The sequence below is a fragment of the Aplidium turbinatum genome, chromosome 9 (assembly GCF_918807975.1).
Source record: "Aplidium turbinatum chromosome 9, kaAplTurb1.1, whole genome shotgun sequence".
Lineage (NCBI taxonomy): Eukaryota > Metazoa > Chordata > Ascidiacea > Aplousobranchia > Polyclinidae > Aplidium > Aplidium turbinatum.
This window is the reverse complement of record NC_137480.1, coordinates 18,284,923-18,301,469: the sequence shown is the minus strand read 5'-3', so window position 1 is coordinate 18,301,469 and position 16,547 is coordinate 18,284,923. Positions and strand designations below refer to the sequence as shown.

At 36.2% G+C, this 16,547-nt stretch overlaps 2 protein-coding genes across 2 annotated transcripts; both read right to left on the bottom strand.

Annotated features, from left to right (window-relative positions):
- Positions 1–1,124: 1,124 nt before the first annotated feature.
- On the bottom strand, positions 1,125–8,214 carry LOC145777098 (dysbindin-like). Its single transcript, XM_082588386.1, has 7 exons — positions 8,211–8,214; positions 6,499–6,593; positions 5,853–5,913; positions 5,262–5,394; positions 3,577–3,709; positions 2,236–2,258; positions 1,125–1,640 (listed from the first exon to the last, which is right to left on the bottom strand). The coding sequence occupies exons 2-7, from the start codon at positions 6,579–6,581 to the stop codon at positions 1,525–1,527; spliced, it is 549 nt and encodes a 182-aa protein (XP_082444512.1). The 5' UTR covers positions 6,582–6,593; positions 8,211–8,214; the 3' UTR covers positions 1,125–1,524.
- Positions 6,594–10,131, bottom strand: LOC145777097 (uncharacterized). The gene has a single exon (XM_082588385.1). The coding sequence runs from the start codon at positions 10,120–10,122 to the stop codon at positions 8,110–8,112; it is 2,013 nt and encodes a 670-aa protein (XP_082444511.1). The 5' UTR covers positions 10,123–10,131; the 3' UTR covers positions 6,594–8,109.
- Between the last annotated feature and the right edge of the window lie 6,416 nt (positions 10,132–16,547).

The window sequence follows — 16,547 nt, the reverse complement described above, 5'->3', positions numbered from 1 at the left end:
ATAGACCTGCTGGAGAAAAAATTTAAGGGTTTATATTACCCTGAAGAAGACATAGTCATTGATGAGACTGATTCCATGGAAAGGGCGCTTAAATTCTTAAGACAGTATATTCCGAACAAAGCACACTGCTGTGATGTAAAACTATTCAAGTTGTGTTCGGTAGATGGCTACACCTGGGTATTAAAAGTGTATTCTGGAATATCGGTAACGGGTGAACGAGAAATAGGATTGGTAAAAACGTTTGTGTGGAGTTGTCGCAAGGGCTTCTTGATCAAGGTAGAACCCTGTATGATATGTGGACAACTTTTATATAAGTTACGAATTGGCACAAACCTTCTTAGAGAAACAGACTCATGTGGTTGGAACCGTTAGAGTCCAAAAAAATATATATCTAAAGACGTTCTTCAAGCAAAACTAAAGCACGGTGAAATGATTACAAGAGAAGATGAAAATGGAATCGTTATGTCCCAATTAGGGTTCCAGTTAATCGGCCTTCTTCTAGCACCGATTCCAATCAATCTGTGATCAACACCAATTCAAATTAACCTTCCACAAGCACCAGTCCAACACGAATCAACCCACCAACAACATAAGTCAGAATTCAACCGCTAATAGAAGACGCACATCAAAAAGAACCACAAAAAAACCGTTGCCAGTTTTAGCCTATAATAAAGGCAAAGCTGGAATAGATCTATCAGATGGCTTCTTATGTGACAACTATGCGAAAAGAGGTAAAATGGTACCGAAAACTTGGCATTGAGCTTTTGTTAGGTGCAGCTGTGGTAAACGCGTATGTGGTGTACAAAAAGTTATCTCGAAAGAAAATAAAAATATCCGCGTTCAGAGAGGAATTGGTTGCCATGCTTCTGCAAATGGATAGTCTTGGTCAACCTGCACCTCGTACGTCCATCAGACAAGTTCACCTTCTCGTCCAAAGGGTGGATGGACATGGAAAAAAATACGAAGAAAATGCAACACATGTTATGCAAAGATCAGCAAGGAATGTGGCCGTGGTGAAGAGCGAAAACGAGCGAAGATTACATTTACCTACTGTAATAAATGCCCTGAAGAACCCCCAAATGTGCCAGAAATGCTTTAATTTACATCAAAACTGATGACCCAAGTGTTGAAATCAACCAAGTATGTTCTTATTGATGCAAAAAAGTGACTTTTTACAAAATTCTCAAACCAAGCATACCAGCATTGTCAGCAGAAGGCACGCTTTTAGATGCCCATTAGAATGGCACGTAGTGGCTTGCATATATGCAAATGACGCGGCTTCCAGTGAAACACAGGTATCATTCATATGTGAATGCCATGGCCTCCAGTGAAACATCGGTGTCATTCATATTTGAATGCCATATGGTCCATGGCAGTCAAAGTTGAAGTCCAGACAAAAATTGTTTTATATTGACTTTAGCTGGCCATGGTCATTCATAGTAGATCTCAAATTAATAATTAATTAATGATTGACAGATAATAGCAACATACATGTATGCAAAGTAGCACCACCATAACAGACAGTCACAACGTCACAGAATCGAAAGCTTTTAATAAGGTTGCTTCTCGTTCACTTGTCGCCTGGGTTTGCCTGACTTGAGCCGTCGACAACTTTTCAGCATGGTTCTTTGCCAAGGTCTCTGCACGCATAAAAAGACATTGACATTTCACAACATAGATCTGCACGTAAAACAACTAAAGGTAAGGCGTATTAATGATTACAGGAGAATTGCAGTGGTTTGTTCAAATGGTTGGAGTTGCGACTTCCAAAATTATGACCTCTTAAAATCACTTACTGTCTGTATCACAAACGTAGAAATCTATAGTACCTCAAGCAGGTGTGGCCGTTGTGATGCAAGTGTCAAACTGTGTCTTTTAATTTCTGTCCTTTTTTATTTTTTTAAATTTAATTTCACTTAAGCTGTGATCGAAATTACACAAAAGCTGCCAAAAACAAAAAATATTTTTCTGGTAAAGTTTTAAAACGAAATACGAAGAAGAACCGAAACTTTGAAAAAAGACTGCAAACATAATTTTTATTGTTTATTGTTTTGTATCAAGCAGGGGTCGCCTTTATTTTAACGACTCCGACTCCGGACATGATAAAATCGCTCCGAATCAATAGCCTCAACCGTAAATAACACTTCATTGTCACTGCTGTGCAATTCATGAGGGCAGTGCCCATTTGCATAGGGTAAAGAGCAACAACGTCAAATGGGATAATTTTCCACATACCTTTAAGTTTTTCCAACTCTTGTCTGAAACAAAAACAAACTAGGCAATAGATAAAATGCTTTGAATCTCATTTCATTGGTTAAGCTAGATTGGTGCAGCCTTTGGACTTCGTATTCGTCCTACGTTTCAATTCAAAGATTTTTAAAAACACAAAAATGCTCAGATAAAAGTAATCTCAATTGTATCAACTTTTACGCTTTTCAACATTTATGCTTACATACGTAACGCATCATTTCTTTATGTGCATCAAAATACATTAATTCCTAGACAAACTGATTTTCGCGAGGCAGTTCAATTCTAAGCAGCTAAAAATCGATTTTGATCTGCTAGATCATCTTCAGGTTAACTGAAAGCAAACAGCACAAAATCAAAACGATTAAGGTGCGAACGAGTAAAAATGTTGCACTCGTGTTAAGTTAAAGAACTAATGAATAGCCTAATAGCTTATGTCCATTGTCCAACAACTAAAAGCAAATACGAAAAATAAATTTGATGTGGACGTTTTTCCTGTTTATAAAACATTTAAAATTAGTTCGTATTTTCAACTAAAGTCCCAGACGCCTTCGTCTCTCTGCTCAAATGTCGTATATTGTTTTACATGTCCGTGTGATTCGGCATTGACGTACATCGGTATGTCCACCAGACATTTGACCACGAGAGTACGGGAGCATCTGAACTTTAGAGACTTAAAGAAAAGTGCCATCAAGGACCATATCATGGATTGTTCTTTTTGCACAGATCAAAAATTCTCTGCTGAATCATTTAAAAAAAAAAAAAAAAAATTTTACGCAAAGGCAAATCCCAATTTGACACAAAAATTCAGGAAGCGTTGTTAATCAAACGCTACAATCCAAATCTAAACAAACAATTATTTGCCGGTGGCGCCTCCATTCTCCTCAATATTTATTAGCCTAGTTGTATCACGTACTCCGTGGTGCAAATTCGTTTGTAACTTAGTCATGCAGTTGCCTTTTCTTAATGTAATTTTTCGTCTGTCTGTATGTTTTCCACTCCAGTGCTTTTAATCGTGCGTGTTTCTCGATGCTTTTAGTTAGTTAGTTAGTTACGGTAGTCACTGTCAAGAAGTGAAATTTATTGTAGTTTATAATTATTTACAGATTCCTGATGAGGACTTAAGTTAAGTCGAAAACGTTTGAATGTTGAACTATTTGTAAATATGTAATATACTGTTGTAATGCTCAACCCTGTGTTATTGTTGTGTCTTGCCTGTCTCTGGTATAAAAAAGCAAACTCTCTCCCGAAACTAAATTATAAAATTGTACAATCAACAAATGCCAGAAGAAATATTTGTTTCTTTTTACTCAATATGCAGTAATTTACCTTTTTGCAATTCTCAGTTGGTTCACTTCTTGCAAGGCAATATGACTACGCTTGCATTGTTCGTATTCATCGCATACCTTCTCATACAGATCAAGAGAACAACTTACTTCCTCTATACTGGACTCAATTTGCCCTGCAACATATTATGATCAGCAAGTGACTTAGCTATGTTTAGGCTTATCAAACAGTTGGAAGCGTTTATACCGCACTTGCTATTCAATTGCAGCGTTGCTTGAAATGAAATATTATGTTAAACATTTAAAATAATTCCAGAAATTTAACGTTAATCTGAACATCGGAAAATTTTCTTTTGAAGCCGTAACTTGGATACTTTTGCCAATGTTGTGATAGAACACGCACTAATGTGCCATGACACACTAAGTCGGTAACAAAATTGTGCTCTTACAGTACCATCAGTAATTACTTTTAATCAAGCAGTTACTGCTATAGGGGAGGGCGGGGCAAGACGGGCTTCAAAGTGCTCTACTTGAGCAAACAAATCAGATATCTCGGACCTATTGCGTTTTTTGAATTAACGTATCACTTAACAACAACTGCCCAGAGTATAAAACTTAAAGTGTTTTTATTTTTTTGTTTATTTACAAAAAATGATTTTTTATTCTGGGTGCCCGTTATGCTCCGGGTATGGGGCAAAATGGAGATTGTATATGACCGCCTTGCCTGAAAGTTAATGTTGTTAGTTATTGTCAAGATCAAGCAATTTATTGTAAACTTGTTAGAATAAATATCCATGAATAAAAACGGTCAGGTTTGGTGACCATTAAATTTATTTTAAAGAAAGCCTTCGCCGCCATAAAGCCAACATCTTCATTAGTATTATTCAAATAGAATGAAACTAACTGTTTGGCAAACAGTGTTGGAAACAATGCATCTTTGCTGTTTCAGGTTTCCAAAACAAACTAGTTATCTGTTTGAAAACAGTTTTCAAGCCAAAAAAAAAACTATTTATTTCAGGCTGTGTTGCAAGTGATATCGATATGTCCGTTTTGCCCTAAACAAGCTACCTAAAAAAGTCTATAATTATACGAAAAACTAAAATATGTAGAAAGCTCTTTTTTAATTTCAGCTTGTTTAGTTTTGAATATTGGTGAACAATGGATCACTAGCATCCAAAAAATGAGCTTTCTACATATTTTAGTTACACCTAAATATTATCACATTTATTTTAGTAGACAAGTTCTTATAGGGGGGGGGTTCTTATAACAAAGTACTGAGAAAGCTATTTCGGTCTCTTTGCCACCGAGTGTCAAACAAAAGTTTCATATTTATTTGTGTGGAATATTCATTCAAGTAGTTCAAGAAGATGGAGAAAAAAATTGTTGCTTTTTTAAAAAAGCAAATGTCCGTTTTGCCCCGCCTATTGCCGTCGGCTGTAGCGTGGGTCAGGTGTATGTCGGAAGGCGTACACCGATGCATAGCGCTCAAGTCCGCTTTCCCGCAATGCAGGATAAAGATATGAAAAACAAACAAACGATTTTTATGGCAATTGTTTTGTCTGTTTACTTAAATATTATTCCCGAACCGAATACCCAAATCCATTGTTCTATGTTTGACATCATATTTAAAAAGCAAAACCTTTGCAAGTGACAAAAATACGTTTCATAACAATTTACAAAAAATACATAGTACTTGTTAGCTACACTACAGTAGCCTACATTTCGTACCGATCATAACCGTTAAGCGATCAACGTCTTCAACCAAACCAGGCAACGTTTGAAGCTGAACATGCAACCTGGTGAATTTGTCATTGGCCTCTTTCCATTCGGATAAATCTTTATTCAACAGTTTGTTCACCACCTGGTAAGTAGTAAGCACAAGAAGGTTACTAACGTTGTCGTTACAACACTATGTCAAAAACGGCTGTATCGCCGAGTGGTGAGAGCCCTGGTATGACGCTCGAAAGAACGCCAGTTCGACAACGTTCAAGAGGACGCAGTGGTATTTGTTTGATCGGACACTTAATGGCATGCTGCTTAAAGGTGGACATGAAGATTGTCTTTCAATCCACATAATCTAAATCTTTTAACAACAGGTGTAAGAACACAGATAATTCCCAGGTCTTGCAACATGTTCCAAAATCAAGCACAAAAACATTGCATTCAATGAAAACAATGTTGCATGTAGGAAGCGTTCATACAGTTTAAATGATTCTGCTTAAAGGCTACTGTAGTGTGGTATATCACAATGTCCTACGCCTATGGAATCAATTAATCTGCACAACTGTATCATCAGTACTTATCACAGATCCTCATTACATTTGCCACAGTGGAGGAATGTACAGAGTTGTGGTGAAGGCTTTGCCAATCTTCCTGAAACCTGCAATTCAAGATCATAAAATACAAAGCTGGATTATCTGAAGTTGTCGACATTCACAAAAATCAAAAGATGCAGCTTCCACATTGCATCATCCGCCCCGATAGCTTAGCGAGTGACTTCGTCACCGAAGAAGCTTCAAGATCAAGCGGTGCTGGTTCCACTCTTAGGGTGTGCAGTGTGCACTTGGGCAACGCATGTTAAAGACTGCTCTTTATTCAGCTGCATCAAGTGGATAGAATAATTCCTTGGTAACAATCGGAAACTTCACTCTGTCAATCTCGGCGACCGGGCCTGCGTCAGTGGTTCAAAGCCTCTACAAGCATGCAAAACTGCCAGGATTAAGCTCTCAAAGAAGCTTTCCCAGTATGAAGATGAAGATTCAATCAATCACCGTACATATTAGATGTGATGTTCATATTGTTTCAAGAGTTCATTGAAATTATCGTAAATTAAAAAAAAATTTAAACAGGGACCATTGTCATCTTTTTCAAGCACAATTTTTTATCAACAACTGAATGCAAGAATGCAAAATAGTTAATATTGGACATAACTAAAGCTATAACAACTATGAACAGTTATTTCTACCTCGATAAAACTTCAGATCCGGCAGATAAATTTATTCCCTTTGGGACTGGAGCATGCTTAAGCTTATTTTGAAAGATATTCATCGTAACGTAACCCTGGATACAAATTTGCATCAACAAAACGTTAGTACTAAGTTGATCACAATCAATTGAAAGCACTAAAGTTTTATGTAAAGTTAAGAAAAAACAATCAATAAAAAATCAACCAGGTTTGGTAACTACAAAAATTTATTGGTAGAGCTTTTGCCGCCGTAAAGGCGGCTTCATCAGTACTCTTATTCAAATGATTCAATTTGAATTGAATCATTTGAATTTGAATCAGATTGAATTTGAATCAAATTGAATCATTTGAATAAGAGTACTGATGAAGCCGCCTTTACGGCGGCAAAAGCTCTACCAATAAATTTTTGTAGTTACCAAACCTGGTTGATTTTTTATTGATTATTATACGTTTGGTTGAATCCTCTCACATGGATCCTACAATTATTGATGATTAGCAATTCCCATAACACCGAGAAGCCAGAACTGAGGTTAAGAGTCTGCAGAAACCTTTTATTACTATTAAGAAAAAACATTTGGCAAATTCTCATTTGAAACGGTTTTTCTGAAACCATTTGTTTGCATGTAAAACCTATATCACTTTACATAAAAAAACAAAAAAACAGTGAAAGCTTGAAGCTCAAAAGTTCAAATCAAGCAAGATTACAACTCCCACAAAAATTATATTGTTTGCAGCAAAACCATTGAAAATCCATAAATTGAATTGGATATGTTTCATGAAAGTAGTTGTATTCCACGTCAGCTTTTTGCACAGAAATACTTATCTTCAATAAACAATGATACTTAACATGTGCATTCTTAAAACTTTGGCCAACTATGTATTGTAAGCTTTGAGGATAATTCCAAAATAGAGGCACAAAATGCAGTAAACATAGAGGCAGCTCAAGCATCAACGGGTAACAATTAAACTAAAATAATTTACTTTTTTTTTGGAGAAATATTTATGTACTATTCAGCTTACGCCATGACTCCACAAAATAATTTTACAGAAATATTGCAATTTTGCAAAGGTGCGAATTAGCACAAAGTTCTAAGGAAGTTTAATGTTTACCATCAGAATGCAGTTATATTTCCAAAAGCTTAAGACATTTATCAAATTAAAATTCAACACATCAACCATCATGTCAGCTACAAAAACAATGGATCAATCTCAATGTTAAGATTGAGTATTTTTACATTAAAAATACTCAGTTAGAACATAATAATATCCATGAGGTTTTCAAATTCTTAATGCTTGTTGCCTAATTCAAACATTGAATGAAAACTGCTAGCAAAAGGAACTCAACAATTACATCATGATATTACAAATAACTGCTTGTAACATCAACAAAGCAGAAGTATTATGCAATGGTTACATCCGATGCTTATCAAAGAATATATGCAAAAAATAATAACAACTTGCACCATATAAGACAATACAAAAACTATTAGGCTATTATATCAGAAAGCCAATTTTAATGTATTTCCAAAAAACAAAGTAGAAAATATTAAAATTCAACTTTAAAGCCATAGTTTATGATGAACAGATAAAGATGGTGATCTTTCCATGCATCTAACCAACGCTTTTTCTTTTATGTTCAAATTTTGAAATTTGATCTAAAATATTGCTAAAATTATCTTTTGTGACTTTATGTATTGGTACAGCTATCGTACTGTTTTTCTCCGACATATCTTCACTTTTTCTTTTTGCAATTTTTGCTGGAAAGTGATCTTTTTTCTTATGTGAAGTAACATCATGGCTTACATCAGAATGATCACACACGTCTTTGTATCTATGGCTTGATGAAGATTGTCTTTTGTGGTCTGATGAATGTCGTCGTGCTGAATTTGAACACTCTGTATTAGAGGAAAACTGTAATGATGTTTTCCTTCTTTTGCTAGTTTCATCTCTTTGCATAGCATCAGAAGATATTCGTCTTTTCGTATTATCATGATAATCGTTTGATGACTGCAAACTCGTTCTCTTGCTTGGAGAAATTCTGTGTTTTCTCTTGCATAAATCAATATGAGATTCAGATGAGAAACTTGAATTATGACGCTTTTCATTGATTTTATTGGTATGATTTGAGGAATTAGGTTGATCACTCAACTTCTTTTTCAATATGTATTTGCTTCCTCTTTCTTTTACTGGTGAACCAGGTGAAGAGCTGCTATTGCTGCTATCAGATGAACTATCGCTACATGAGGAGCTGCTACTAGAAGAGGAACTACTACTGGATGAAGAACTGCTACTGGACGAAGTACTGGAAGAAGTTGAAGAATAATGTTTAGATAACTTACGTTTCTGTTTGAAATTGTTTTTATTTCCTTTACTTATGCTAACATCATGTTCAAGTAATTGGCGTACTTTCACAATTGTTGCTGTTTTTTCAGATTTTTCATCACCTGATGCATTGCTCCCTTCAGAAGATGCGGAGTCAGTTGAAGAAAGAGATCTTTTTGATCGTTTAAGCTTTTTTGCCTGCTCAGAGCTTTCTAACAATCCCAATGCATTTTTGGCTTCTTTACAGTCCGGATTTAAAACTAAAGCCTTTCTGTACATGTTTGCTGCTTCTTTTACTTGAGCAAGATCTTGCATATTTTGTTCAATAGTTTTCGCTCGTTCAATTAAAACTTCTATCAAATAAACTTTAGCATTTTTATTACGTGGATCACATTTCATGGCAAACTCAAAATCAGCAATAGCTTTAGCAAACGTTCGCTTATTTGCATAAAGAGCACCTCTAGCTACAAGTGCATCAACATTAGTTGGATCCAGATCAAGAGCATAAGTAAATTCTTGCAGAGCCTCAAGTACTTGGCCTTTTCTGGAATATTTAATTCCTTTAGCAACACAACGTTTAGCAACCACAGCAGACTGCCGCTTTCGCAATGCAGGTGCAAGTTCATCTTGTGAATAGGTGAGATTATTTAAGTCGCTAATAAAAGATGATTTACTGTTATTAACAAGTCTGGATTGTAAATATTCAACAACATTAGGATTGTAAAAACCTGTACTCATGTGCAATAGCTTGTCGTAAGATTCTTCTTTCGTGCACATTCTTTTATAAGAGACAGGTAAATTTTCTTCTGAAATAACTCCAAAGTCTGAACTATCATAATCATTGCACTTACAACAAAAACTTATTACAACTTCTTCTTTTCTATAGATACGGATTACTTCACCCCTCACCAAATCATTATCAGAGAAGCGGATTAAAGGATCATCATGGTTATTGACGGTAGGTATTTCTGACCTAGGACAACGAGCTAAAATGTCCATTGATTCAATGTCTTGGGCTTTTCCTGCATCAAAACACACTAAACGTATAGAGAGACTTCTTTCTGTTTTAGATGTTACTCTACCAATGACCACATCACCATTTTCTAAACAATTCCATACATGATTTGCTAATCTGCTCTTTGAAATGTCCATATAACTTTCAAGAGGAGGCGCAATAGCACAAAGATCTTTTGTGTCTTCATCTTTAGACCAGCTCTTGAGAGCATTCAACCGGTTTCGATAAGGCCTTTTAACACGTTGAGAAATTTTATCAACAAACTGCTCTATTTTCGTTGAAGACATCTTGCAGCAAAACCCTGCAATAACATAAAAGAATAAAAAAAAAAACACTTTGTAAAGATTTTGGTAGAGGAAAAGTTATTGCAATTAAATTTCTTACAACAAAAATACTACTGCAGCCTATCACAGTGATTTGCAACTTTTTAAAACTATGAAACACCAAAAAAAATTGAAAAACAACAGCAGTCAGCAGCACACTGACTCATCATCATAATCCATCGTCGGTTTGTTCCCCACTAGTGGGGGTGGCCGATTGTTTCCGCGCAGCAATTGTTTTAATCCCTTTTCTCCATTTCACCCTGTCCCTTGCATCTTCCTCAATACGTCAATGTTTTTTCAATAGTGATGATATACACACAGGCCTTGCCAACGTGCAAATTATTGGGCGATGAAATTTCAATTTTAAACTCTAAGCTAAATTTACTTCATAATAATAATAATAATAATCATGCTTTTATTTGCGCCCATTGCGATAACATACAGTACACTGCTATCACAGATGCGATACAACACTAACAGATTGTTGGGGATCATATCCCTTAGAAAGGATAGTTTTGAGAATTCAAATTGCAGAAGTGTGATCACTGAATCTCAAATCACAGCAAACTTATTTTGCAAGCATGACAAATCTTCACTGCTTCATGCAATACACTTTTGGGAATTCCAGCACAAATTCCAAAATCTAGTCCATAATTAATTGGTCGGCTATGGCAGTGGTTCCCAACCTTTTTTGTTACGTTCCTCCCTTTAGTGCCTTTACTTATTTTGGAACTATTCATTCCTCCGCATATAACTAAAACCAAAATAGGGAGTTCTAAATTCTAGAAACCCTAGCATTTAAACTAAAATGATTTCTCTACTATTCTCCCTGATGTGTACTTGAAACTTGAAGCCATCATGCAAGGGTTCTTTCTCATTCCGATCGGAAGTAAAAATGGGATCGGGGACCGCCCAGCTGGTGGTATATAAAAATTACCGTCTAAGTCAGTTTTTGGTTTGGCTTATCAAGACAATCAGTCGAAGTCGCAACTGGCCGACTTAAAATATAGCCTACCCAATCACAAGTGAAATCACCCATCATGTCGATCATACTCATTCTGCGCAAGCAAAGCCCATGGTGTGATTTTTTAGTGGCGTAGTGTACTAGTGTTGGGCGGTAGGCAGCCTACATAACCGTGACCTTCGTGATAACATGTTATGTCGTAGATGACGACATAACCCACTTCGGTGGGTATCTGTCTTATGGATTTTTTCCTTCACACGCAGTGATGGGCATTATCGGCGATAATTATCGGCGATAAATTTTTATCGCTTATCGCTCAATTATTTTTTCAGTTATCGTTTATCGTTATCGCCAAAGGCAATATTTGATTATCGCCGATAAATTTTGTTTTGGATCAACACACAAGTGGAAAGATTATGAAAAGTAAGCTTAATATTTTTACTAGCCACCCAGTTAATGAAACTAAAATTAAAACCAGTTCTTCTTCAGTGCCTGAAGTGTGTGTGCACAGGTCGTTATCAGGGGAGGGGGCAAGCCCCCCTGCAGCGACGGTCCTGACAACACAATAATTTTTAGAGCTGCAAATTGCAATGTAATGAAATGCATGCAACAAGTCTCTTATTGTTTTGCTGCAATGGGCAATCGCGAGTGAATTTTACAATTAAAATGTAAGCGCACAGGAGACACAACTTCCTTTGAAGCGAAGCGAAAGAAATTGGCAAGTGGTTTGTGAAAGTGTCGCAATACGAGGCCGCTTTTACATCGGAAACATGGTCTTTCGCGCCACCTCATGATCAACTATTTATTCTTGTGTTTTCTTTTTTCGTTGGAAGTGTTAGTTTTTAGAAATTGTCGTAAAAAAATAAAATCTCTCTCGTCAAAACATGAAACTTACTGTTTTAAGCGCACTAAATCTTTAGATGAGTAGATTAACTAAAATTGCAAGAACTTGCCTTGAGACGTGCGGTTACGTCACAAGCTCAGATTAAAAGACAAAATTCACACACAATAACATTCACAAGATCGGTTATAGACTGTAAGATCGATTTTTTTTAGCTTGGCGATATAATTTTAATCCAAAAATAATAACCGAATGCATAAGTGCCACTTAACTTAAAAAGTTAACCCATTTGTGCCGAAAGTGAAAGTACTTAAAAAAAATTTCGGAAAATTTAAATATTGCACAATTATGACCTAAAAAACATATCACAATTATTTTTTTCCTAATTGTGTTTGTACTTTTTGAGAAAAAAGCCGTCCTATATATAAGACGCTAGGCAAATCCGTTATCAAATTTCACAAGTTTTTTGTGCGTAATGCGTAAGCGTTATTACATTGTACTTATCGCTCAAAGTAATAAATGGGAAATGTCTTGTTCATGTCTTGTCAAGTCATTATTGTCATCGAGCATTTTATTGAAATGAAAGTTCAAAAAATATGAAGATGAAAATTAGCAAAGTAACACAACATCACTGAAACAAGTCATTGCGGAATATGATATTGCTTGAAGCATTTTGCATTTAACATGCAGACAGGCATCACATTTTTTGCATCTTGTAGTAGTTTTTGCATGACAATAGGTGGATCGAGTTGCGTGGTAAAATTATGCTAAGTACAGTATAACCTTTCTCATTTACTGTAGCCTACCTATGCGACATAGCCTACCTCAATCAAATATTTTTATTCCCACTAATACAGTGCCTACATTGTAATTCTTATCTCAACAACTAAGCGTTTTGCCATTGCTTTAATGATGGTGTTCGCAAAGAAAACAAAAAAATGATCTGAAATTATCAGTAAATTACGATAATTATGTTATTGTTCTTAAACAAACACGACTAATTTGACAAGCTTGATGAATTTCACAGTATGCACATTTTTACTACCAATAACGCTTAAGATTACTGATAAATTTTCAAGCATTTTGCGTTTTTGGGAATTTTTTCAATTATTGCTGACTTTGCTGTAAACAGCTCTTTAACACTTTAGCTGCCAGCGTTTTGAAAAAGTGAGAGGAGTTCTCCTTTTTCTCTGGTTGCCATGGTAATGAAAAAATGGGTTGCCAAACTATTGAAACGCACTTTGAAATTTTGGAGCAAATCAGTGTTGCAATTGATCGTCGAAATGACCATTGCATTTACAAGCGCGCCAGTCAGCAAAACAGTTTTTTTTTTGCATTGAATCAACCTGTTCAGACGTGAAATCGATGTAAAAAAAAAAAACGATAGACCGAGTGATTCAACGTATTCAAACATTGAATCAATGTAAATACGAACTGTTAGGCTAATTCGGTTCTTTGAACAAATCGAATGGCTTTTGTAAATATTTCTCAGTTGCAACTTATACCTGATCAGCAAAAGTTCCTTTTTTACACGATTTCAACGTCTGGCGACAATGAAACGATGTAAAAATGACAATTTATGCTGGCCGGTAGCTAGGCTACTGTACGGTAGGCTACCGAAGTTTAACTTAACCAACTAGGCGATTGCAAGCATATTTCCATTCGATGAAACCTATAGGCTACCACGTTTGGTTTGCCTTTACATTACATTCAAAAGTTTTGTTGACATCATAGCATAGTCATAGCCTATATTCATAAGAAAATGCTTGCTTGGATTTTTTTAGCGACTAGGGTTAGATAGCCTACAGGACTTCTAGCTAGTACCAGTAAGCAGTCTAGTCTAGTGACTTTAAATGAATAGGTAAATTAGTCTAAACCTTAAAAATAATAGAATATTTCAATTACCTTGCTGCATAAAAAGTAAGCTCTTTTACATGACCTATGTGCATTGATCAATATACTAGTAGCCTGGCATCATTATCCCAGTCTAAGAATTTCTAGACCTCAAAGTCATTGCTGAATTTCAAGCTTTGTTCACACTGATTGGTGTTTTGACTTTTATTTAATTTTAAGAATTTGGCGGGGAAATGGGTTAAAAATCGTTTTTTTTGGTTTAAAATTGAAGCAACCTGTCAGGCCCCCAGACTGGCAACACATTAGGATTTTTGGGGCATTGTGACATCATGTGACGTTAAATTACATCACAATTGCACGAGCTAACTCGTTTCCAGCAGCAGAACTGTTAAGCAGAAAGCAAAATACAAAGTTTAGAATTTTTTATGGTATTTTTATTTGATTTAATTATTTTGCCTACTGCACGTAAGCGGCAGTGTAACTCAATTGATAAAAGCATCCAACTGATATCTGAAGGTATAATTATAAGCACGGCGGTTACCTCAGTGGTTTGATTCTGGATCAAGAGGTTGAAGATTCGATACTCACTGCCGCTATTGCGATTCTATTTATGCATAACTTACAAAACGTTTTGTCCCTTTATGTTGATGAAAACAGTTCGTGCTGCATGGGATGGGGCAGCGCTAATCAAGAAAAAAAAATTATCGTTATCGGACATTATCGGCGATAATTTATCGTTATCGCTTAACTTTTTTTTGATTTATCGTTTATCGTTATCGCTTTAGGCATTTTTCGCTTATCGATTATTGTTATCGCTTTACTGAAAAATGAGTTATCGTGCCCAACACTGTTCACACGTAACATGACTAAAAAAAACAAAAAGAATATAAAAAAATACAGTTGTTTTACATATCAATTTATTCCACAGTAACTGGCACAGTAAGATACAACTTAAGAAGTTTGCTCTTGTTTGCATTCTGTAAGTAGCCTAGTTGTATGCGTGGCAGCGTCGGCACAGTTCGTGACAGTGCACAACGCAAGTCATCCTCAACATCAACTTTGTTTGCTCTTAATCTGCAACAGAGTATGGGTAAAAATCTTTCATTCCGATCCAGAGCTGTTGAACAAGTTTTTCGCTATACACTTGCCTGGCTAAAGAGTCATGAATAAGCTCTAAAAATTTATCCTGGTACTGTACTGCACCTATTTATCTGAAATATTTTCGACTGGAAATGCAAAAAGATTTCTCATGAAATCCAAGTTTTCATCAGATGTCTCTGGAAAGTAGCCTACCTTTCAAATTCTTTCTCAAGTGCTGACAAATGCTTTAAAATTCCTTTTTCAATTATCTTGTCTTAATTTTTGCTAAATGTTTTGCACTGACATGAAAAAGATATTTAGTGCGATACCGTAACATTTGCAATGTAATTTTTTTAAGTTTAATGAAATTCCTCCCCTGAACTCATGAAATTCCTTCATTGAGAGAAATTCTTCCCCGGTTGAGAACCACTGGACTATGATAACAATATCACAATAATAGCTCAAAGTCATAATTACAAAACATGCACAAAGACTTTATTTATTATGTACCTACGACTACGAGCCTACTCACTCTACTCATACTATCAACTTATATTAACGATTTTGGCAACTAAAAGATAGGGTTCTCGTCAAATTTAAGCTGCACGTTCGCATGGCCTGTGTACAAAAGTATCCATGTGTCTTTCGAAGAATTGATTTTTGCTAACTTCAGTCCATCAAGATCAAGCGTCGCTTGTTCGACTCTTGAGGTGTGCACTTGAGCATCGCACGTTAAGGAATGCTCTCCATTCAGTGGCATCTAATGGACGAAATAACTCCCCGACAACAACACTTCAATAATCGGAAACTTCACTCTATCAATCCATGGATGATCAATCCCGGTGACCGGTCCTGCGTAAAAAGCTTCTACGAGTAGGCCTGTGCTATGCGAATCTGACCATCCCAGTAAACATCACATTATTGGGCCAATATTAGTGTTTTTGTATCGGCGCGTATCGCGTGTATGGATAAGGTGTGCACCGTATCGGCCAATACCGGCAACGTAGGCTACAGTCAGGCGCGGATTTATGGGGGGGGGCCCAAGGGGCCCGGGCCCCCCCCGAAATTTTGTGAGAAATTATTGAATGGTTTGATATGCTTCTAAACAGCTGATATTAGTCTCACAGCGGACTTACAACCCCCCTTTGGCACGCGTGTGACGTCACGATATTGAGAATGATGCTTTCAGTCTCCATGTCTCTAAAACAAAACTTGCCTAATTTTAAACGAAACTGCATTAAAAGAGCGAGTTTTGCCAATACCAAACATTCAAACATCTCAGCCAGGAATTACCAACAAGAAAACATAGAGACTTAGCTTTATTACCGAAAAAATGCCGAAGAAAACATGATCTTATCCTTTTGTTATGCCACCGGACAGCACCATTTCACAGGAATATTTATACCCATATTTTTGTTGAAAATGCTCTCAGAATGCACCAAATTCAAAGTAATTTTTCAAAATTTTCTGGGGAAGGCCCCCCAGACCCCCTGCCGCTGGCGTCAAATCCCCCAAATTCCTGGCTACGCTACTGGTTGTTCATATCTGTTTTTTCTTACTTTTTAATTCATTTTCAAATTTTCTGGCCCCCCCCAAAAAAAACTCCTAAATCCGCGCCTGGCTACAGTAACCTATTGTATCGAGAAATGG